General features: G+C 44.8%; 1 protein-coding gene across 3 annotated transcripts; it reads right to left on the reverse strand.

Annotated features, from left to right (window-relative positions):
- Window positions 1-82: 82 nt before the first annotated feature.
- clcn3 (chloride channel 3) lies at window positions 83-25570 on the reverse strand (the record flags this gene model as incomplete). 3 transcript variants are annotated; one of them, XM_079215324.1, is made up of 14 exons in its annotated part: window positions 83-2714; window positions 6668-6743; window positions 7878-8094; window positions 8190-8588; window positions 9379-9565; window positions 9660-9952; window positions 10989-11241; window positions 11382-11462; window positions 11616-11822; window positions 12818-12940; window positions 13347-13534; window positions 14368-14467; window positions 15550-15710; window positions 25408-25570. In XM_079215324.1, 14 exons carry the CDS (start codon window positions 25568-25570, stop codon window positions 2541-2543), a joined length of 2622 nt encoding a protein of 873 aa, XP_079071450.1. The 3 variants fall into 3 exon arrangements, with proteins under 3 accessions (XP_079071450.1, XP_079071451.1, XP_079071452.1); XM_079215325.1 differs by lacking the exon at window positions 6668-6743 and having other exon boundaries at window positions 2624-2714; XM_079215326.1 differs by lacking the exons at window positions 6668-6743; window positions 11382-11462 and having other exon boundaries at window positions 2624-2714.

Here is a 25570-nt window from a genome sequence, read left to right on the forward strand (position 1 = left end):
CCCGTTAGTTGCAATCTACAATCCCGCCGCCAGGTGGCGCCAAATCCCACCAGATCCCACCGCACCGTGAAGCACCAAGACCAACGTTTTGTTCCTTTTAATTTAAACCAAAATGTAATCTTTTTATATAACATTTAGTTTTAAATGTACAATCAAACAATCAATGTAATCATACATCAAATTATACATAATAATGCACAACTCTATCGACACTACCCATAAATAAAAAAAAAGAAATAAAAAGGAGAAAACATCGAGATCAGTATGAAATACAATGTTAGGCAACACCACTGGTTAAATGATCTGCTGCCTGCAGACGAGGAGCAGGAGGAACCCGACTTTCCTCTCTCTCTCTCTCTCTCTCTCTCTCTCTGCAGCCGCCACTTTACAGGTAAAGTGCTGCCGCTTGTCCCCGCTTCATCTCTCCATCGCTTCTATTCCCTTCATCTTTTGCACAAAGACAGGAGCGCGACACGTTGCGCGCTCTGAGGGCAAAGTGGGAAATGTTGCTGGGAGAAGCTGGGAGTTTTTTGGGGGGATACAATACAGGTGTGTAAAGCCAGGAAAACAACAACCTTTGCCAGGCACTTGGCAGACGTAGAGAGACTGAGCGCAACCTGCTGGAACTGAAACGTGCAGATGATCGGCAGGATATATGACACTAAAAAGGAAAATACATGTTGCTCAACATTAAAATGAACTAAAGCCTGAAAGATCATTCCTGACTTTGGAAACAGCAGGTGACAAAACAATTTATTAAAATGAAAAAAAGACCGCTGGTTGACGTCGTCGTGTCATCACGTCTGGAAGAAAGAAGCTCTTCAACTCGTCAGTTTAATTATTCATTATTTATGTCGGTATTAAAAGTTGGTATTTGCTGACCACAGCTTGTATAATGTGAAGAATTACAGCGTCATTATGATTGGAATACGTTTGTTTTGGACTTGAACAACATTTGGGGTATTTATCCAAACCTGGGCTTGAGTAATTGACCAAAAGAAACCTAATAATTGTTAGTTTTAAATCTTTTAATCTTGTTTGAACATTTTATTGGTTTTGATTTCCTGTATTCTGTCATTTTAAAGCAAAGTGTTATCAATTTAACTCTTAACTTCCACTCATCTCTCTCGCTGTGGCTCAAATCAAAACACCATCAGCTGTTGGGAAATGCCATTTAATCAAAGTGTGGTTTTACAAGATCGCTTTACATTTTGAACTTTGTTTTTCAGTGAGTGGAAAATCTGTTTGTTTTTTTTATTGATGGAGCGTTAAATAGAACGTTTCTTCTGATAAAGTAAGAAGGGGAATATAATACATGACACACACCAATCCTTGCTTGAAAGTAACAGAAGTTATTACCAGAAGACGTGGACAGAGTTCAGAAAAAGAAAAGTCACCACCACTCACTTAGATTTCCAGTTTTGTTTTGCTTCGAGCCATAAAAGCGTAACCGATTACAGAGTCAGAGTCTGAGAAGAAAAAACAAATGTGATATATTTTGTTTCCTGTAACAGAGAACACAGAAGAACTCAAAGTGGACACTTTTTCTTTTCTTTGTTTTGTTTCCTTTACGTACACACTCGACCTGCCTTCACACTGAATGAATCAACGAGAAGGACACACACACACACACACACACACACACACACACACACACACACACACACACAAAGCTGGCTCAGAAAGGAAATCACATGCTCACAAAGGTCTTTCTTTTATCCCCTTTTTTCCTTCTTACAGGGAACATTTCTGCTCTTGAAATACAATACCCATCAAGGTCTGACCCAACACACACACACACACACACACACACACACTTGCTAAAGCCGTCCCATTTAGACCAACGTGCACCCGGGAGAAGCAGCCATGCGATCCTGGCCTTCTGCCACAGGTGTCGGGTGAGGTGAGGAGCAGGTGCACGTCCTCTCAGTTCCCACGGTATCCTGGCTGGAATGTAGTGGCGCTTGGTGACACACAAACACACACACACACACACACACACACACACACGTTCTCTCACACACATTTAAATCACAGGTAAACAATGTATTTCTCTGGAGGACGGACAGGTCTGGTGAGTGCAGCGGGACGAGGAAAGTGAGTTTACTTGAACAGACGCCTGCGGGTTTCAAGGTCCCTCATCGCGTCCCTCATCGGCGGTTCATTCTGACCTTTGACCCCTGCCAGGCGACGTCTACCACGACTTCAGCGGAGACAAGGGTGAGGCACATGAAGAGTGCAAAATGGGTGTCTTCTTTACAGGTTATGTGTATGTGAAGAGAGAGCATGCATGTCTGAGGTGTCTTGCAGGTGCAAAAGTGTGTGGTTTTTGTGTGTGTGTGTAAAAAGTGCTTTCCTCATGTGTTCGCCGTCAACCCCGTGACCTCCGTGTGCCCTCAGCAGCCAGGAGCAGGACAACAAAAGTCGTACATCATGTCTGTTATCGCTCACGGCCGGTAAGTCTCTGGGGGCCACAGTCAGTCCCGCTAAGGCTCCGCCTACAAAGCTGGAAACTAAAAAGAGAAAGCGGGGTCCGAGTGTCAGAGATTGGAGCCGTCCAGGAGGTGCACCTCCTCCTCGCTGTCGTCTCCCGCTCCTCCCCGGCCGTCCTGGAAGGAGCGGATCAGTTGAACATGATGGACTCGGGATCTAGGTTTGCCATTTGAGCCATGTGACGAAGGATATCTTTTTTTGTGATAATACCAAGAAGCCGCCTGCAGAGGGAGACAAAGGAAGAAGGGAGGAACGAGAGAAGAGGAGGCGGGTTAGAGGAGTGAGGAGGTGCTGCTGCTTTGGAGTGGAGGAGAGAAAACATCATGCTTTTGTTGGTCTTCCATCAGAGAGACTTCAATTGGATTCAATATATTTTTGGACGTTGATCGATTGGAAAGCCAACAAAAACACGAGTCCCTGAGGAAGCAAAAGTGAGCCGGAGGAGAGGAGGGAGTGAGTAACCAGAGGGGGAAAGGAGTGAAAGCAGGTCTGAACCGGGACCCGACCACCAGGGAGCCGGGGGCCGGTTCAGACGCCGCCCCAGCCGGTTTATGTTATCGGTCCACAAAGCTGAAAGGAAGGAGAACCTGGATCCTACAAGGAGACAGGAAGTAGTGAACGGGGACGTGGAGAAGAGTTAGGACCTCTGAGAAGGAGACGAGGAGACGACCTCGTCACGGGAGTCAGGCATCTTTTAGGAGGATGGATGTGGAGACGGATGTTTCATCTTTAAGGATGAACAATCTTAACAATCTGCTTCACAGCTGCCAGAAAAGATAGGAAACCCCAAACCATTTAAATATCATTCACTATGTAACAAGCTGGTTGAAAAGTTATTTTTAAGTCAACACTTGTATGTATTAACTTAATGTATTGAAGAAACTTGAATTTAACAAGCTGCCTTGTGTAAATTTGTCTTTTAAATCCTTTTCCGTAAAACCACTAGAGGTCTATCCACACCTCCACGGTGATGCGAGCGATTTCTGACCCATGTGACCTCCTCCTCCTCCCTCTCCTATAAAGCACACTTATCTGATCGACCCCACTAACAAGACTGTGTCCGTATAAATCACACGTGTCTAAATATCCACGGCTAATCCTGCTGAGTCAAGAGCGCAGGCTGAGCGGATGTTAAATGTCTTTGACTCCTCCAGCTGTCTAAACACGAGTCTTGTGCTCTTGAATGCAGCCGTGAGCGTCGTCTGAGGTCAAGTAGAGAGAAGCATGTGCAGAGTTTTAATACTGTCACATGGAGGCATGGTCATGTGCTGTTCAGCTTCATTTGAACCCTAAAATACAAAAAGTGAATAAAAGTGCGTAAAAAGGAACATTTGAACTCAGGTCTGAGTGAGGGGAGTCGAGGCGGGATCAGGAGCTACAGCAGCAGGAGACACCAGAAACACCGGTGAGACGACACTCGGATCAGAACCCGGCGGAGCTGCTGAGATCCACGACTGCGTCACTGGTTTTTAAAACCAGTGAAATCAGCAGGCGCAGGCGCTCGGGGTGCCGGGGGCCGATCGGGGAGTGAAGGGTCAGATATCCCCCGTTAGCCAGCAGAGTCCACAGCGGTTTGTATTGACATATATTTAGAGTTATCTCCAGAATAAAGAAGGGAAATCGACTCAAACGCCGCCTCAGCTTCTTGTTTTTGTAGCAGATTTATATTTCACAATGTATTCAAATCCTCTTCACTAACTTGCCACATCCTCTTTAATACATTTGGACTATTCTTTTAATTATTCTCTTATTTATGTTCCGTTTCCTCATATGGAGACAGACTGATGATGTTCATCGTTTGTGTCAAGGTAAACCTGTTTTACACGATCAGTAAATTACACAGTAATCAGTGCTGCGTATCAATGTGCTCTATTATTAAACAAGGTGGTTAGCTATGAGCCCGATGAAGCGCTCTTCAGTCGATATTAATACCAAAAGATCCGTAACCACTGAGGCTAAGCTAGTTTGTGTTTGTTGTGGCCCTCGACTGAGGAGAACACACATCTGTTTTCTCTCCTGAAGAAGAGGACGGGACGCGGCTGGCTAAGAGGAAACATCGGCAGGTTAGAGCAAGATTAGTAATGACGTCATTAAGGTCATTTTAAGGTCACACGCTAACTAGCAGCACAACAACGTCACTGCACCACAGCGCTCACTACAGAATGAGGGACGTACGGGAATGAATCGAGTCATGAAAGAGTAACAGACACTCCCTCTAAAGGTATCAACACAACAGTAGTCCGCTTTCCCAAGGCGGCTAGCTACTCGCCAAGTGGTTGATAAGCCGACGAGTCAGATGTCGTCAATCTGTGGAGACCCAGAGCGGAACCGGGGGAGAGGAAGAGTTAAAAAACACACACAAAAAAGAAGAAAAAGCAGTTGTTAATGAAGGTAGAGAATTGAAGGCGGGTGACTCGTCACTGTGAAATGATCGACTACCGTCGTGAGGAGGAAGATGAGGGGGGGGGGGTGGGGGGGCATGGTCACATGACTGCAGACGTGCAAATGACTTCTAGTGGTGAAGCTCAGTGACACAGAATATACTCAGGATGAGAGCAGAACACGCCTACGCTACCGTGGAAACAAACAAGGCGCGTGGACGTCAGGATGCAGCGCACACGACACCAAGAGCAGAGCTACAGGCGATGGGATGAGGTGCAAAGCTGCGGAGCCCCTTTCAGACGTGGAGGCTGAGCTTTACAGAAATGTTCAGCAGCGAGTTGGACAAGTTCTCTCATCGGCTTCACCAGGGATGGGTTTTTAAAAATGTATTTAGTTAATCTCTTAGTTAGCCATCAAGTTATCAACTGCGGACATTTTATCATCCAGTATTTATGGGACACAAATAAAGATGTTTACAGCCTACGATGGGACAGCGCTCAAGCTAAACGTTTACATTATGACTCATGTATTGTATATGAATTACCTGTAAAGCAGAATGCTTGTTTTAATTCTTCTCTTTTCCATCATGAGGAGATGAAAATACAACATATTGACAATGGCTCAGACACTTAATCTCAATGTTTCACTGAATTTATTTTTACTTTAAAGTGAAGCAGAAACACAAAGCTTTGTCTGGAGGCTTCTGCAGCTTTTTGCATGTCTTCTCATCCATGATTTGGTTTATTATACAATGATGCAGACAATGTACAGAGCTAAAGCAAAGTCACTGCCAGACTGTGCACAAAGGTTGTTTTCAATACATGAGTGTAAATATGATTTGAGAGATGTTTGTAAGTTTATTGTACAAAAAGCTAAAGAAGGGATTAAAAGAAGATGTATTTCTATTGTAGGAGTTCAGTTATGGAACAACGCTAACATGGATGTAAGAGCGGTCAACTCATTTTTGGTTTTCCAAAAGGATTATTTATAAAACATTTTTTGAGGGTTTCAAGTGTGAATGTTTTTTTTGTTTTCTTTATTTCAAATTAATTATCTGATTTAATTGATAATAATAATTTAGGATAGGAATAAATAAGCATTTTTGCTTTTACCTATACCTTTTCAGTCTTTCTGTTTTGTATATTATATAGAATATTGTATTGTAATGATTGACTGAATAAAACAAACACACAAACAAACACGTAGGCTTAAAAGTGACGCATTAAAGATCCTTTTTGGCCTCGATGTGGTTGAAAGTTTCGCGTAAAAGACGATGATGTATTGCTGTTGTCCTAGAGAGCGTAACGAGACTCATTGTTTACCTGCTAGAAGAGAGCGCTGCCACAACTTTAACAGTAATATAACTTTAACATCAAAGTGTGAAATTGCCGGCATATCTCCGTAATGAGGCGCACGTCTGAAAGGGGCTCTGGGGCGATGTGGGTGACAGTTCCCGTAGAGGTCCAACATTGCAGGACCCAGAAAAGCATAAGGAAGCACTTCTATAAATACGATGACTCGTGAAGACTGCTACTAGCGGTGAAGATGGAGGTCAGAGGAAGTCTATCTGCAGATGTTTCTCTACGATGAGCGGCTGCATTAGAGGTGAATCCACACTAAACCAACCCATGGACAACAGAGAGCAAACAGCGAGTAAAAGAAGAGGAGGAAGGCTTTATGTGTAGCCGGGAACTGTCAACAGTGTCATGCAGCCCTCTTAAGAGGCGGGGCCTAAGAGACAGGTGCGAAAGTGTGGGAGGGGTCACATGTGTAAAGGGGTGGGGCTAGTCACCAGGGGCTCCTTGTGCTGCTTGAGCTCCTCCAGATGCTCTAATATATTCTTCTTTGTGATGATGCCCAAAACAATCCTGTAACACACACTCGTTACTCGGTAAACTGCCCGAAAACAACAAATCAACAAAAACAACAAACAGAAGAGAGACAGAGAGAGAACAAGACAGCAGCAGCACAGAAACATACACAACAGGTTGCAACTTAAAACGTTTAACAGAAAACTCAAAATCGGAACAGAAAATCTAACCCAAAATTTAAAAAAAAAAAAGCGTAATTTTAAAAAGGTATTAAGTTTGATTGCCACTCTTTGAATTACTACAGTCATTTTGTTGCACTCTCTTTTTTTCTACAATGATTTACGGGAATCCCAATATTCACACAACAGGATGAACTTTCATTTGTGAAATATTGTGCAGATTCTGGCACAAAATTTGGATGAAAATGTGAAAAAATAAGTCTGGTGATATTTTTCTTAATGCCAATAAATCACAACAACAATGAATTAATTCTAGTAAGTTTTGTCTGTCTATCAAAAACATGTCACTTTTTTTTATTATTAATAATAATAATAATAAGTAAAAATGTAAAATAAAACTTGCCTTATCCTTCAAAATGTGAATAAAAATAGTTTAACATAAAGATGTCGATGAAGCCAAACAGCTCCTCTCCGGTGATTCGCAGCAAACTGAGAAGTGATCCGTGAATAGAGGAGTATTGAACCCAACCCGTCCTGGAACTCGGTGTCTTTATGCAGAACCTGGACCTCGTGAGTTTGACCCCCGTGAGACATTTGTATTCACTAAAATGAATCATTTAAATGCTCACGGTGTCTTTCTCACTTCTCAGAGTCAGAGCACACATCCACAGACTTTATTGACAGACTACATTTCCCAGCATGACACCTGTTATGTAGTAGTAGTTAGTCTCGGCAGCTCGTGTGTGTGTGTGTGTGGGGGGGGGGGGGCGGAGGGGGGTAAAGGGGGTGCAGCACAGCGGTTAGGCCTGGCCATGCAGATTACAGGGTAAATCCAGGGATTTTAGAGCCCATGCAACACCGGACAGTGTGTACATGTTTGTGCAAAATGGTCGACCTTAGACGGGGTCAATCATAACAGCACCAGAAAAAGAAAAAAAAAAGGATGCGAGAAGGATTTTCTGTTCTTACGGCACATCCTTCCTCTTGAGACAATCTTAAATGTCCTACTTACCCGTTGTGAGTGACCAGACACTGGCGCAGCCCCATCTTTCTGAAGATGTCCACCACGATCTCCATGGGGGTGTGGTCGGTCACCGTGAAGGGACTCATGTCCAGGATGGAGCGCAGCTTGAGGGGCCGGGGGCTGTCGGCCGGCAGCGTGGGTGCGTGCGCGGTGAAGTAAACCCTGGAGTTCAACATGATGCCCTCCTGCTTGCGACGGGCATTTTCTGGAGAGAAAGAAACGAGAAAATGTCTTAATTTGTCACTTTGGGGATTACCGAGTAGCATTCCCGTGCTCCCTCACATTTCTGCACACAGTTACCTATAGCGATATTGATGTCCCTGCGCAGAGCGAAGCCCACTAGCCTCTGGGACTCCTTGGACACTATCACGGGGAAACCATTAAAACTGGTTTCATTGATGGTGCTCTGCAGCTCCTCCACCGTCAGGTCGTCCTGCGTCAGCACCGCTAGCGGCGGGTCGCTGCGGCGAGGCCTCATCACCTCCCTGGCCAGCGTGACGTGAGTGAATTCCTCCTTGGCGTCCAGGAAGGGGTATCCGTTCAGACGGATGTGGGCCTCGTAGATCCCCTCGCGGCCGAAGGCGTCGCCCACCCATTTGCTGGTCATGACGGCGGCCATGAGGGGGACGATGTACTCCAAGCCGCCGGTCAGCTCGAAGACGATGACGACCAGGGAGACGGTCATGCGGGTCACACCGCCTGAGGAGAGGGAGACGCGGACATGAACACACCTCGAGACAGAAATAAACAAAGATTCTAGCTGGAAAAAATCCCACTTTTATATTTACCAGAATGAACATTAAGACAGAAAATACCCAGAGAGTTAAATACCAGAGTATACTGTATATAATCCTATGTCACCACTGCAGTGAGATAGTTGTAACATTTGTTACTTTCTTTTAATAAAGAAAAAAAACTTTTACTTTCTAGAAAAGTGAGCATTGGAAACCAAGAGGATGACATCTGAATTTTAGTGAATATATATATATATATATAATGGAATCATCAGACATTAACATTAGCACTGCTTTCACTGTATATATATTTATTTACACACTTCATATACTTTGCATTTTTATTATTTCATTTTCTCAAATGTCTACTCTGATTGCGGCGGCCCAATCAAGTTTCCCCTCAGTTTTTCCAGCCACACGATGATGATGAATAAAGTATATATCCTATCCTACAAAAAAAAAAAAGCCAAATGAGAAAGTTATTGCTAAATAACCTGATGTGAGTTTTTTTTTGTCTAGTCTAGTTAATTAAATACCTGCAAAAACAAAGTAATTCATCTGACTATAGCAAAAATCCTGTAATCATGCATCACATAGAATACAAAACACGTTCTAATTAAAGCAGTTTTAAAAGGATTGCAGTATTAACAGTATAATAACATATGTGAGGCTCAAAACGTTAATATTGTCTCACATTCTGACCAACTAACGCCATTTCTATCGATACACGATCACGTTGTCTTTCTCAGACTCACCCAGACACGCCGCGGCCCCCACCATGGCGTAGAGCCCCGGGGTGATGCAGTCGGCGCCCACCTCGCACCACTCTCGGAACATGAACCAGTCGTGGTGATAGTAGGCCAGCTGCTCCACGGCGATGCCGACGATTCGCCCCGCGATCGCCCCGATGGCCATGCTGGGGATGAACAAACCCGCCGGTACCTTAAGGACGACGAAAACAGGAAGTGGTGTTAGCGTGGATGAAGACATGCAGGGCGAAGCATCTGCAGAACAGAAAAAACACCCGGGGCGTCACCTTGAGTCCGAAGGTGAATATGGTCATGATGATTTTAAAGATGAGCGCCAGGCACAGCTGCCACATGGCGGCGTAGACGCCGGGCCCCGCCGGCCGGTTGGGGTTGTCGGTGAAGGCCTTGCTGCCGTTCATCTGGCTGCGGTACTGGCAGAGCTGCGAGGACTCCAGCGGGCCGCAGTCGGTGAACAGCTCCTTTATCAGCTCGCTGGTGTTCTGGCGAGTGTACGGGTTCGGGAAAGCGACCACGGCTGTGATGGCCGCCACGAAGATCACCTCCAGCACCGGGTACTTGCCTAAAGACGGGGACAATGCAACACGTTATAAAATGTTTACATTACATACATAATTTGCATTTTTGCACTCTCATATTGTTTGTTATTTTTATTTACACCTCACACACACTTAATATACACATAAATTCTTGCACTTTTGCACTTCTACTGTTTAAGTTAATTCCTAAATTAATACCGTTCTTTTTTCTTTCATCCAGCTATTTTTATCTTTATTTTTATTTATATATATATATATATATATATATATATATATATATATATATATATATATATATATATATATATATATATATATATATATATATATATATATACACACACACACACATACATACACACACACACACAGCCATTTACACAGAAAATAAGATAAGATATAAAAACAACAGGGATGAAAGATATAGAGATATAGATATATATATATATATATATATATATATATATATATATATATATATATATATATATATATATATATATATATATATATATCACTATCTTACACTATCTTATTTTCTGTGTAAATGGCTGCTACTCGACACCAAATTTCCCCTTGGGGATTAATAAAGTATATATTCATTCATTCATGTTGTGCCTTTAACCAGGACCTCAAATCCTGATGTGTATTTATTAATGGCATTAATAGATCCGTTCCTAATATGCTTTTAATGTCAAAATCACCCTTCTTGTAACGATCTATGGAAACAAAACAAAGGGAATTCTGTATAACTTATGAATCTATCCTTTAATATCGACAAGCACCCGTCCATATGACCCTCTCTTGCCACCTTAAGTGTTTCTAATGGCTGCTTGCGAGAATCTTTTAGCACCCTGAGACATTCATCTTCGCTTCATAGCGCTCAGAACATTAAAGAAGACTGAAACGATAAAGCCGTCATCCTGAACCGTTTAAATCATTTGGTCGTTTGAAGTCTGCGAGTGCAAACCGCTGACAGTGATCTTTCTGACAGCTTCATCATCTCCAACGACTTCCACCTCCGGGCTGGCGGGCCACGTCCCAATCTGAAGTACTTGCCCATGCGCGTCGACTTGCGCCGCCGGCACCAAGCGATGTTGGCTCGGATGAAGAAGGCGCCCCAGAGGCCTCCGAACACTCCCAGGAGGATGAAGGGGATGAGCTCGAACAGGTACCACGGCGTGTGGTACTCCACGTAGAACAGCACCAGGCGGCTGTTTCCAAACGGGTTGATGGAGCGCAGGACGAAGGCCGCCACCAGGGCGGCGAAGAAGGAGCGCCACAGCGTCTTGAGGGGGAAGTAGTAGCTCACCTGGACGAGAGAGAGAGAGAGAGAGAGAGAGAGAGAGGAGGCGTTCACTTTGAATCGTTATCCGGCCATTTATGTCTAGAGGATGCGGTGAGTTTGAGCAGGAAGTGAAGCTTGAGAGTAGTTAACGACAGTAACTGTACCTCCTCCAAGCTGAAGAGCACTCCTCCAATCGGGGCGCCAAAAGCAACAGACACCCCGGCCGCCGACGCAGCCGAGAGAACCTGAGAGAACAAAACAAACGCACCTCAGCTGACGGGACGGGTTTGAAAACACACGTATGTCATAATGATGAAATACATGGGGGATGAATCAAAGACCGTGAGACAATTTCACGTTACAATCAAAAACATCGACTTGAACGTCTCCTCTCCCACCTCTCGCTTCTTGGCCTCGTTCTTGCTGTACTTGGGGAAGAGGTAGGAGAAGATGTTCCCACAGCAGCAGGCCACGTGGACCAGGGGCCCCTCCTTCCCCAGGCTGAGGCCAGACGCCACAGCCAGGACCAGAGTGATGGTCTTGATCAACAGGGTCCACTTGCCCAGGTAGCCCCGGATGATGAACCCACTCAGGATGGTTTTGATCTGGGAGAGACGAAGAGGAAGGTAAAGGTTGAATTGATTCTCCACTGAGGTTAAAAGGGCAGGAAACACCTTCATGGCAGAGCGAGGTATTAAAAGGTGCAGAACAAAGGTAACACGCAGTGTGGTCTTTGTAGTCCATGGAAAACAGAAGCAAATCCTCAGATTATAGAAGCTAGAACCAGCATATGTACTGCATTCTTTTGTTAATTGACTCAAACTATTATCAAACTAGTATGACATTAACTGTCTCGATAAAGGTAATCAGATTTGGTCATTTCTTATTCATTTAGTGATTGAGAAAGAAGTATTCAAATCAATTTAAATTTTGTTTCAGTGGGTAGTAGAGAGCTGACAGGTAATTATTTCATTTAATAAGTAAAATCAGGAGACAGATGCTGTCATACATCTCTTTTTTTTTTTTACATGGTGGCCCTACCTGTCACCTCCCTGCTGCCCACTGAGTGAACAAGTTTATGCCTTTTTATGACATTAAAGGGAAACCCCATACGAATGAAAACACGCCTTAAGGGTGCGAATAACTAATTAGACCGCTTTCATGGAGGCAGCTGCAGAGATGTATAGGCTTTCTATTTCATGTGCTTCTTTGAGTTCCTGACAGCCAGAGCAAATTGATTGCACACGAGGAAAATTAGAAGAAACGAGAGATACAAAAGAACATCAATAATCTGCACAAGCTGCTTCACTCACTCTGACACAGAGAGACAGGAAAGACACTCATGCACAAAGAGAGGCAGCCCGCTAACCTCCATTAGTTTGATGAAACTGATACGTTCTGTGGTTAAAAGTATCTTTGGGTTGTGTGACTTAGCAAAGACAAAGTATCTTTTACCAAATGAATATCTGTCAAGAAAAATAAATGTTTGAAATGTTGCATGAAGGCCAACTCTCTTGGCACCACCAAGGAGAGGCTTAAGCATCTCTTTCAAGTGTACTTGAAAAGGTTTTCTTTTCTCCAAAAGCGATATTTTCCTCACCTCAGGGATCCCCGAGCCGCAGGCGTAGGGAGCAAACACCTTGACCAGACACACCGCCAGGAAGGCGAAGGACAGAGCCCAGTAGATGTACATGAAGTAGTTCATGATGTACGAGCCGGGCCCCTGCAGAGAGGAGAGGAAGAGGAGGAGTCAGATCCACGAAACTCACTGGGACCAAAGCATCAAAGTCCTAAAACACGTGTGACTTAGAGCAAGTCGGGAAAACTGAATCTCTCTCCACTGTTTCTTTCTCCATTAATCAATTTTAAACAGACATATGTTTTCTGTTTACTGTGTTTATTCTTTTCTTCATGGTATTTCTGATAAACTATTTAAAATGAATCTCAATACTTCCTGCATCTTTCAAATTAAAAGACCACAAGGCTGAGATTCACTCATGATAGCAATGTAATTAGTGAATAACAAAAGCAGCAGAGTGGTGCGTCTAACATGTAAAAGTACATTTGATGTAAACGTGGAGGATGCTTTGAGGTTGCATGAGACCCAACATGTGCCTGTGTTAGTCTACCTCGGCCTGCCCCAGTATTAGCTCAGCCCAGCTCTTCCACTGAGGGCACTTGTCCCGCTCAGCGAAGGTGGTCTCATTGGACGTCCAGCAGCACTGCTCGTGGTTGAACCACATGGCGCTCAGACACACGCCCTCCTTCAGGTCGTTCAACCAATCAGCAGCAATGTCAATCAGGCCAGCCAAAGCACCTGGAGGAGGGAACCAGGGAGGAAGGAAGGGGTGAAGAGGCGAAGGCAGGGAGGAAGAAGAGAAAGAAGAAGCAGAGGGAGTTAGCATACTAGGTATGCTACCATGTATATATATTTGCCTGTTATTATATTAATTTAGAACAGCAAAGTAGCCTCAAGTCTGTAAAAGTCGCAATATAAAAAGAAAATACAAAGTTCAACCTGACAACGCCGTGTTCAGGCTGCAACACGGAGGCCTTTTGCTCTAATAAGACTCTTTAATTTGCATCCTAAACCTTAAAGTTAGCTCTAATCCTGATGACCGAAGAGCGTCATGCACCCTAAACATTGACCTACATTCATTCAAAAGCAATTCACTACAGAAGCATTATTCTATACTGGAAATATCCACATCAGAGGGGAGACCCTCCTTTGCATTATTATTATTTTATAATGTATCAGAAACAACTGAAATCCTTGTTCCAGGTCAGATGAGTCTTCATTGGATGAGACATGGGGAGTGAGTGTTATATACATGAGGATTGTGCCAATTCCCCTCCCTTTGTAACCTGGATGCTAGACAAGCTTTCCTACATGCACTTTAAATCTTTGATTAGCTGGTCCTCACGTAAAGGGTTTCTGGTTGTGCCGTTTCAAATAAATAGAAAACCTTTGTGTTGATCATTGCCGGAGAAAGAAAATGCTTCCGCTTGCAGTTAAACGAGAGCGAAAGACGGAGAGAGAGACCAAGAGAAAGGAAAAGCACGTGAGAGTCACCAGCAGAGGAGATAACAGCCATGTGCGAGTGTGTGCGTGTGTTTGTGCGAGTGTGTGTGCGTGTGTGTGTGTGCTACCTGAGGCCAAGCCGGTGAGCGTCACCACCAGCCACCCAGACCAGGCGTCGTACAGGCTCTTTGTGAACTCCCATGCCGACTCCTTTTTCTTACTGTTGATCTAAAAACACACAACAGTTAGCAAACAAAAGCAAAATCAAATGCATAAAAACACAGAAAACTACATTTAGAATCTTTTTCGAACATTATCAAATGACTTAAAGTGGCAGTAATGCAAGTAGGTCAAAGGTTTACAACTCGTCCCCGATGATAAGCAACTCCGTTATCTCCTCTAGAGGCTGTGTTTCTACTCTTGCTTCAATAAAACAATAAAACCTCCGTAAAGCAGGTGAGACCTGGTTTAAAAAAACGGTTTGAAAAAGTATTCAAATAACATTTAAATTCTCAGAGTTATCGCTTCCAGGAGGCTGTAACGCCGTGTCAATATTTGGTTAAAAGTGTTGACACAGGGAGGTTGTGACCTGGACATGAAGGGCAGGAAGACAGCAGTCTATTAGTGTCCATTCACTCCGATTCATTCATGAGTTCACACTAGTGAACGCCCCAAAACAAGGATTTATTTTTCTTGTCAATCTACGTTTCAGCAATGCAACACTAAAAAATTGTGTTTGGCTGAAATAAAATGTTTCTTTTTTTGCAGAAAACCTCAATTTAAAAAAGAAATAATTGCAAAATCTTTGATATTAAAATCATTTTCTTTGGATTTTCCGTTGATTGTTGCAGTTTCTGGAGGTTGATCGGACTATTCCCCCTCCCTGATAAGCCCTTCAGGCTAAAACTGCTCACCCTGCATAACTACCCAGTTACCCACCTTTTGTGCAACCAAAAACGAACTGTTGCTCCACAGGAAGTGATGTAAAACACACTTCCTGTGGAGCACTTTTCTGAGCAGTAACACCCTTCGACATACTAAACCCAGGTGTGAAGACCGGATGCCTTTGCACGCTTCAAGGCGAGGTCATACTCCACAAGAGAAGGTGTGTTGTTATGAACGGCCACAATCGAAGGCCGAGTGAAAAGCCGACTGTCATTGTTGTTGAAAGCTTTTGGATAACGAACATTTTGGAGGACATTGAGAATGTTTTTTCTCTAAAGCAAATTGGCAGCGCAGACCTTTTCCTTCAGACGTGGGTCAGAGGACAGAGGTTTGCTTAGCTAGCCGGCCTCGCCACGTCTCCTCACCTTCCGGTGTCGCTCTCGGTCCTTGCACTTCTCACGGACCCAGTCGATGGTGTGGAAGTCGTCGTAGGTCCCCACACCCGGGATGGGCTCCTCTAGGAAGTCCAGCAGGTGGGTGGTGCTGCTGGGTGCCCCGCCCCCGTTAGACATGACGTAGTTAGAGCCTGAAGAGGAACGACAGAAGGAAAAGGGTCATGAGGGCGAGTTCATGGTTCAGCAATGTAGTTCCATCGAGTCAAAAAGATGAAGCACATCATGTCAAAAAATACAATACGATAGAGCATGCAGGATATAAAAGATAAGAAACAAGTACCATCACATCTGACTGTGTAAAGACAAAAAAAGAAACGCTCGTGATGTAATGTTTTGGCCGTACATCTTATCCTTGTAAATGCTCCTGAAAAAGAAAGAGAGATCCATCCCGGTGCTGCCTGCGGTGCATTAGAGCTACACCTCCTGGATTATTTGGCCCATCAGAAACACCGCCGAGCAAAACACGCGGTCACCGCTGAGCGCTAACGACACGGCCACGCCGAGAAAACCCTCCATCGCCTCATCTGGATCATAAAACACGGAGGGAGTGGAGGTTTATCTGCACCGCCTGAACGTTAGGATGAGTTAACTATGCTGTGAAGTATCGGTCAACCTTTATCCTCATTGACACACAGTCACACCCGCACACTAAGCTAGCTGCTCAACCTTAACGGCAGTTCATTTTTCCTGCTCTGGTGGCCTTTTACATTTTACATTTTGAAGCCTTCTATCTGCAACTTCTACTAAACGTGCTCTCTGTGCAAGCCAGACTAAGTAAACAACAGCTTAAGTATATCGTGAATCTTATTGTTGGCTTTTTCTCTCCCCCGTCCTATGAAGCGTAGACTCATAGACGTCTGGCGGTCTCATTAGCGACGGTGTGATTGTATCGGCCTCTAGGTTATGAGGCAGCGAGTTCAGTATTGACTTCAACATGAGTAGGATCAGTCGCAGCAGAGGCGGCAGATCGCATACAACAACAAAACACACAATGCAAACGATGTCCACTGCTGTTTAAAAGATTGTCCCGATGCTATAAATAGATTATTATCTAACGCTCATAACGACAGGAGACACTAAATGCCTCTGGTTGAACACATCTGGTCTGGCTGGATGCACAGATTCAAGAAAAGAAGGGTGAACAACACACACACACACACACACACACACACACACACACACACACACACACACACACACACACACACACACACACACACTAAGAGAGCGAGGAGAAGCAGCATTCTCTCAGCCTGTTATCTGGAAAACCTCACAGGATTTGCGTGGCTCCCACTTAGCTTTCACGGCTTCATGATCAGAAATTTCTTTCATAGAAGAAAGTAAAAAAACTGCAATATTTTTAAGCTAAATCCTTCAAAACCTTCCCATCGTCCTCATGATTCATTCCATGGTCCGACAGTCAAGTATAAGAGGGTCCGTCTCATCTGTAAAATGCACTTTGTGCCACATGTTTGATGTGGCACATAGTGTGCTTAATAAATTAGGGAGAACCGGTCCTCTGACATTTTGAAATCATCAGAAAAGCGGAGCCTAGTCCTCCCACTTGTGACTTCTTTCTCTGCGACACAAAGGCAGTTCAGTGTGTAACGAGGACAAAAGAGAGGCAACAAGAGAGCAACAGTTGGAGAATACTGTCAAAATGATTATGTGGCGCATCACGACATCCCGAGAACAACTTCTTCCTCCTCGTCTGTGTTTATTCAGAAATATCAGATGCATTCAAAATGGGTGCAACAGTAAATCTGACCAAACGACACAAAACAGAAGCTAAATAGTGACAAATGCTGCTGGGAAATAAGTACCCAGCCTTATAAATATGGTAAAAAGCATAATAATGTTGCACATTTGTACCTCAAAAGGGAAATACATGGGTAGTTTATCACTTGGAGAGATCAGAAGTCAGAGGATGAGGTACAATGTTGACGTTTTGAACATTTACCACATGAAGAGATACGAGCGAGGCAATTTTTTTTTTTTTGCATGCCATGTAAAAGTAACTCTTACAACATGACCTTTTCAATATTGAAGGGACACAATTTAAGAGTAATTCTTAAAACAACTGCAAATGCAAATGTTGTTTCCCTCAACTAATATTTCCGGTTGTCCTTATGAAACCAGACTCAAATGCTTTTATACGGTTAGTTTGTAACGCTCCATCTCGACTTCCTCTGCCGTGTTTATTCGCTCAATGCCATGCGGTCAGTCACACATGGGTCAGGCCTGTTTTCCAGCATTAGGCACGGTTCACAGCAGAGGGCGTTACGGAGGGTAGAAATTCAACTATTTTATCAGATGACTATAACTGGAAGAACCACTTTAAGGAGTAGAGAACACAAACAAAAAGTCATGCTAAAATGCACCCTGCATGTAATCTCGTGACGGGTTCTGATCTGTAACAATATGGGGCGAGAGTCATGACACACCAGCGATATTACTTCTTGCGGCCATTTGAACAGCGAACATACACATTCCAGTCTACAATTCATCTTTAATCCCCTGAGCACAACTACAACTGGGGCAGGGTCACGTCGAGCAAACAAGGCCTCATTCACAGATGCTAACGACCCTTTGAACATTATAAATCCCTCACAAGCAGAGCCATAAAATTACATCAATGCATCTGCATCTCTACACTGCAGCTGATATAACAATACAAAAAAGGTATTACCATATTTAATACATTGTACAACTAAATGCACCCAAAAAAAAATGAATCCACAACAGGAGAGAATCAGGTAATGCTTTGTATCAGATTAAATACATATTAGTTTGGGGATAAAGCAACGTTTTATATTTGTTATCCTCAATAACGGAGACATAAGCGGAAGATAAATCCTGTTTCCCACATTACGAATGTGGGAAGCGACACAGCCGCTGAAAGAAAGTGCCGCTTATTGGCTCTAATCGGGCGCTTTGATGTTTGACGGGATGTGGGAGAGCAGAAATAAGTTGAAGAGCCTTCAGGGGAGAATTTCCTAAAGAGGCAGGAACAAAATGGTAAAAGTGTAGCTTTTATCTGACGGGCAGATACAAGTCCTGTTCAGAGAGGAGAACTGATGGAGAGTCAGCAGCCGTAAGAGCGCTGGGTAGATACATCCAGGGATAGTGTGTGTGTGTGTGTGTGTGTGTGTTGAAGTCTGACATGGAGGTCTGTATTTTTGGACAGGACTGAGATGTGCCCTTTTTGAACAGATTGGCCATCTGAGGACAAAAAACACCCCAAAACAAACTCAAGTAGAGCTGCGTGTGACTTTCCCGTTGACTATTTCAAAGGAAATGTTTGTTTACGTGGTTTTAAGACCGACTTTCCTTTGAGTCATCAGTTTGCCACCTGCGTAGTAAGCACCCGAGAGGAAGCCGTATCAAAATAAAGCACGACCTTGTGGCTGCTTTGGATTCTGGTTCATTTAATGAAAACTGCTATTTATACATATTTTAGTTGAGTATTTTGTTGCTATAGTAGAAACCACTACTGGCACAGTTCCATAGCAAGGGTTTGACTGACATTATGCACTTCTCAATGCAAAGTACTCGAGGTTTCAAGCTTTCAGGGCAGACCAGTTCATTAAAAGACATCACTTCTGGCCACCGTTGGCCTGAAGCTGCTTCATGGTTCGACTCAGCAGGAAAGTGCAAAAAACTTGATTGAAAACCAACAGAATAGCTCTCCACACTACACATACAGTAGTTGCAGAAATGCTGACCACAGACACAGACATATATTACGTAAGAGACTTACGTGCTTTATGATTAAAAGGCGAATGTATGATTTCATTGTTTCAATAAATGTGCACCTGACAAACTAAAATGCAGATTAAGGGGGCTATAAAACTAATTCAATGGAGAGAAAAAAAAAAACACATTCACTGGCAGAAACCCAGCTGTGTTGCTCTATGAAGACAACGATAAGACTGCGGCAACAGCTCACAAGCCGAATGGCTGACTGAGAAGGAAACATTTCCAGCTTCCAGCAAGAACAAGAACAGATTTGACTGATGAGATAATTGAGAGCGGCTGATGATGATGATGACGATGCAGCACTACTGGCACCCGTCAGTCGAGTCAGGAGTCGAGCCATGCGAGGACAACGCCTCGGGAAACAGAAAAGCCAAAAAGAGATGGCGTACGAGCGCTTTGCCAGCAGGAGACACACATGTGAAGGCAGAGCTTCGGTTTCTTTTCCCCTCGTGCTTTAGAACAGCGGCACGGCGGTTCAGTTCAGCCTGCATCATGGAGAAAAGCCACAGCGGTGCACACGCAGGTCAAGAATACTACTTCTTAGTTATTATGACGCATGTGGATTAGTCAGCGGTTTCAGTGTCTACTGGGTGGAGAAATTCCAGGTTTCCAGTGAAACCACTGCCCCAGCACTCCTCTGTATTTGACCTATCGGTACTCTACTATTGCCGAGTAAATCTGATCAGAGAGCTTTAGAGGCCGCTGGCTCAGACACCCTGGATCAGCCCGGTTGGAGTCGGGATAGTCTGCTCAGCGGTCATGTGATCAGCATCATGAACTGACCCGACAGCCTCCTTACAGCCCTGGACCGCAGCCTGTCGACCAGACTGGAGGAAACACTGGAGGCGCACGGAAAGGCTGACAAATAGAAATCGATCAAAGTCTGAAAAGCCCCTCCCCCTTTGTGTGTGTGTGTGTGTGTGTGTGTGTGTGTGTGTGTGTGTGTGTGTGTGTGTTTACATATGACGTGTTGGTTTCAGGACGGTTGAGACAAGGACACAGTGTAAATGACCTCAGAGCAACCAAATCGCTCCATTTATTGTACGAACGCTCCGACAAAGTTGACGGGTTATCAAAGCAGGAAATTGTCACAAAAGCAAATCTGGATTATAATTCCTGTAATCAAGACACACGGGTAGAGCTTCTACGTGAAGAGATGACAGAATATAAGAGAGAGGGGTAGATGTAGAGGCGAGGAATTCAAGAAAGGAGAGGACGTCGCTTGAGCTTGGATTTAGGGACATCCCTTTGCACAGAGATGATGTGGGCAGTCCTAAACTCACGAGGGGCCTTTTGTTTCTGCTCGCTCACCGTAAGAATCTAACACGGCCCGCAAGGAACCGACTGAGAGAAAACTCCCCCGAAGGCCACACCGGGGAAGAGAAACAGGACGCGGCGCAAGAAGTCAGAATTTGTGTCGTGGGGGAAAAACAAGCTGGCACAATGCGACTGCGTGGCTTCACCCCGAGGACCTCGTTATGCACGACGTGACGCCAACAGGTGTCCGACTGCTCGCACTGCGGGAACATTGTGAACCGCTTCGACGACACACGTCTAACAACATCCAGTATCACGTATGCAGCAGCCGAAGCCCGAGTGTGCCTCTCAGTGAGGGGAAATTAAAATGGATGCCCGTGGTGTTTGCCTTCAGTCGCCTGTGCTTACAGGCCCGAGCACAAGCCTTCACAGTAAACCCAACTCCCTCTTTATCTCATTATCTCTGGCTGATGGACACACACACACACACACACACACACACACACACACACACACACACACACAGCTGGTTGATCATCTACAGAGTGGAATGCTGAAGGGAGCTGGGCAGGTGGCTGTTTTGCTCCCAGTGAACATGCAGTCAATAGCAATGGCAGCTTCAAATCCATACTAGCACTCCTTCAGACGCCTCGCCAACAACATGATGGAGCCACATGCACCCTCTGTACGAGGAGGAGGAGGAGGAGGAGGATGGCCTCTGTCATCACAGCAGCGTGAGGAAAGGAGGGAAAAAACCAGCAGAGGGGACATGGCGTACCTCTTTTAGGGATCTCCTGCAGCGGGATGGTGTCCCCTCCCCCGTCGTAGGGCAAGTAGGGGTCGGCCGCTGCGTCCTCCTCCTCCATGTTGACAGTTGAGACGAGGCTAGGCTAAGCTAAGCTAGGCTTCACTACGCACTGCTCGCTGCGTGTGTTAGTCGCTGCTGCCGCTGCCATGTTTACCAGAGGAAGACAAGCGAGGCTGTGTGTGTGTGTGTGTGTGTGTGTGTGTTTGAGTGGAAGAGAGAGTGTGTGTGTGAGTGTGTCCTCTCTCTCCCTCCCCCATCCTTTTCTCTCTCTCACTCGCTCTCCCTCCACTGCAGCAGCTGACTGTTGGAGCTGATGATGTCACCACGCACACACACTCACACCCCCACACACACACACACACACTGAAAGGGGAAAGACGAGCCCGGTCAGCCTTGCCTGCTTGGTTGCTAGGGGAGATCAGTGAGCACTGCCTGGGTGGGAGAGACCATGTTGCCGGGACAGAGGGGTGCGTGTGTGTGCGCATGTGTGTGTGTTTGATAGGGCAAGCTCTGAAATGGAATATTCTATTCTGAGCAGTGCAGGGGGGGGTTGAAGTAAGACGTAATGGAAGTTATACTAAGGATAATGAAAATAGTCAATTAATTGATAAGCAAAAAAAACATTTTGATTATCAATTCATTATAATTTTTAGGTGAAAAGGTTACTGGCTCCAGACCCAAAAATGTGAATAATTCCTGCGATCCTTATCATGTTTTACTTACTGTGAGAAATTGTGTCTTCAATCTACTTTCCAACCCGTCTGAACTGAAGTGGACTTCATGGGTTAAATGATCACAAAGTTGGTCGTTGCTTCAGGACAGAAGGTGTTTTGTAAACTTGGTGTGATTGTCTGTCATTAAATGAAACAATGCAGCTTGCAGGTTCCTGACTTTTCACACGCTTAAACCTTTGTTTTCACGATAATAGAGAAATAAACAGTCCGTCATACGTTAGACCTCCGGGCTCCCTTACCTTTCAGCGGGGCTCCTGTTGCTAGGCAATGACACAGGTGATGCCAGCCATAGTCTGCTACCTCCCTGCTCGACACGTCCCGGTCGGGACGTCAAACCGGTGGGGGAAAAAACCTCTCAAGTCTACGTAATCCAGTGAGTTCAAAAAGAAAAAAATGATTTAATCCACTTCAATTCACGGCCCCATATTCCCCAAAGCATTGCTCCATGTTTCTGCTTTACTTCCTTCCTCCAAGCAGACAGAAAGTTTGAGAAAACAATCTCCACGGGACCAGAGAGCGAGCCAGCCCCCGGAGGAGGGCGTTATGAGCGCTCCAGTTAACCCACCCCTCACTACCACACAGGAATAGCACAGCAGGCAGCGCACCGGCTTCAAGCAAGAAGCAGGCTGCCGGAGATTTCCTGAAAGGCTGGCAGGCAAACTGGTTCACGGGAATGTCGGCGCACGTATGGGTGTCGCTCACAGGGAGTGACAGAGTGGAAGGTGGCGCCCCGGGCAAATACAGAAGTAGCTATGAAGTAACTGGTTAAAAGCAACAGCTGTCATTTCCTTTTAATTTTTTCCTTTTTTATTTTCCTTGTCCTTTTAATATTTGAAAGGAACTAATCAGCGATGTGTCCTGCGTCTCACTGAAGCTCGCTGTAGCAGTGGTGGTGACGGTATAAGTGGAGGCAGGTTAGGGTTACCTCCTGCTTTCACCTTATAGTTAACTGGCCAGAGGTCCAGTTTCAAAAGAAGGAGAGGCTGGAGACACTGAAATGAAAGCCAATCCCTCTTAAACGCACACACATGCTCCCTCTTTAGGTAAACTGATGTGGCAAAGACAAAACAGAAGTGTTTACGTGGGCAACACTGAATACTAAAGAGAGCATTAGATGTTCACTTTAACAGAAATATTTCGGTTTATGCCCACCATACATGTATTATAAGGCTTATCATGCACACAATGAAAACATTTGCATCAAAGTAAAGAGAGGTGGCAGGTCATAGTGGGATATAAGTTAGTGGGATATAAGCAACAAGCAACAAGCAACTAGTTGACTTTGACAACAACCTTTCAAACTAATTTTTTAACTTTAAACCTACTCGAATGAAGGCAGGTGATGCTAATGAACCGATTCAAAAAGACAGACCTTCCTCTCTGCACAGCAAACACACAGCGTCTTCATCCTATGCAGAACACACACTAGTTTGATAACGTTTTGCATTCAAAGAACACACGGATTTCACACAAAAACAAAACCAGCACATTTCCAAATCGTTAATCTTTGGACACAACCCCCCCCCAGCAGCATGTGTGTTTTCTGTCCAATCAGCCGCAAGCCAGAACAAAAACGAGAGGAATCAGCGCTTTCACTCAGACAAGGAAGAACCAACAGGATGCAGCAGATCGGATGTCGATGGGACACCAGATATATATCAGTCTAGAGCGCCACTGAGTTTGTGAATGAATGAGAAACCGGTGACTGCAGTGGAATGACAGGTATGACTGTAATCACTGAGCAATGCGCATGGATGGCAGCCAGATAGGCAGAGATCACTTGGGCCGGCGAACTATGTATGAAGTATTGATCTGAACTTATTATCGGGACACACTCTATAGAAAGTCTTTTTAAATAAGCTTAAATCACTGAGTCTCACTTGTACACCACCAGCCAGCTGATGACGTATTGATGAATACAGAAAAACAAAAAAAAGAACAGAGGCTCTGCCACGTGACTGTATTTATACTAACACCCACCTATCTTTCTTTGCTGCCGGACAGGAAAGACCAGGCCACGTAAGCCCAGAGACGAGGCGGAGGAGGAACCACGAGCGCACATTAAAGTGGAGGCAGATCACAAGACAAACTGCAGGAAGCAGGAACGTTTAGAGGGTGACCGGGTCGAGGTAGCGGATGCAAACAGGAGAATTCACAGGAAACTGGGAGCAGGCGAAACCCTGGAACCATGCAAAGTAAAGTTTGGTACAAGAACAGTCACTGTCCGTGACGAAAAGTGAGACGTGCAAACACAAAAACAACTTAAAATACTAAAAATTAAATTAACATAAAGAGTCCTTAGAGAGCCGTACAAATGGTTATAAAGCAGTGAGTTAACTGATGTTTTACTGGATAATGCAAAGTTACAAGGACTTCACAAACTAATCAATTAATTAGGAAATAGCTTAAACTGCAAATGTGTTTGTAAATAAACACAACAAATAATGAGCACCAAGCTTTCGAATGGGCAAACACATGTTTACAGTTAGTTTGCATTTTTATTTTGCTGCTCCTTCATTTATTTCGGCAGAAACAATACATCTCATTAGTTATTGAGTCCCTGAACCACTTAAATACGGCAACGAAGACCATGACATTTGGTTGAAAGGTCTGAAAAAGCTAGTCTGTTTACTTTGTCACAAAGACTCTCATTATCACCTCAACACAGTATCCTGTGAGTTAGAGGTCACAGTAAGGTCATCGGAGCCAGCACCATTTCCTGAATGAAGACCATGAGATATGGTCGAAACCTTCAGGAGCTCAGATCATTTTGTGTTCAGCAGGTTATAAAGAAGAGCCTTTGGCTTTGGAATATAACTATGTTCATTTTCCATTTAAATATAATTTCATAGTTTTATAACCATTCGTGAGGCAGGGTCATGACGGCGGCAGGTGTCTGCAGGGTGTGACGAGACGGCATGGAGAGCAGCTGATGGGTGTGGATGGAGGGCAGATGGCAGAGCGACACACACACACACACACACACACACACACACACACACACTGGATGCGTCTTGACATCAGCGGTGGGCTGACTCATAACCAGCGCAGCAACGTGTCAGCTTAGTCATGAAGACAAACTCGATTCTGGACTCGAAGACGCAGCAACAGAGAGAAAATCGGGCCCGGTGGGAAAGCTCCCATCTGATTGGAGGGTGACGGTTTTTTCATCAAGCCCGGGTCATGAAGCGGAAGCGCAAAAGGTCCAGGACCAATCAAACAGCTTGGGGGAGGGAGGGAGTGTATTTGGAGGTGTCCTATTCTCCCTACCTGGGGAGGCAGCATCCCCATCCAGCAGGTTGTCGTCCTCGGTGGTGTGGAAGTCCATGACGGCGCCGGCTCCATCCAGCAGCTCCTCGTCGCTGCTGGCGCTGGCGATGCTGTTGTAGCTGTTCCTGCAGTAGCCTCTGTGGTACAGCTGCTCCGACTCCAT

This window comes from Taurulus bubalis (genome assembly GCF_910589615.1).
Source record: "Taurulus bubalis genome assembly, chromosome: 3".
Lineage (NCBI taxonomy): Eukaryota > Metazoa > Chordata > Actinopteri > Perciformes > Cottidae > Taurulus > Taurulus bubalis.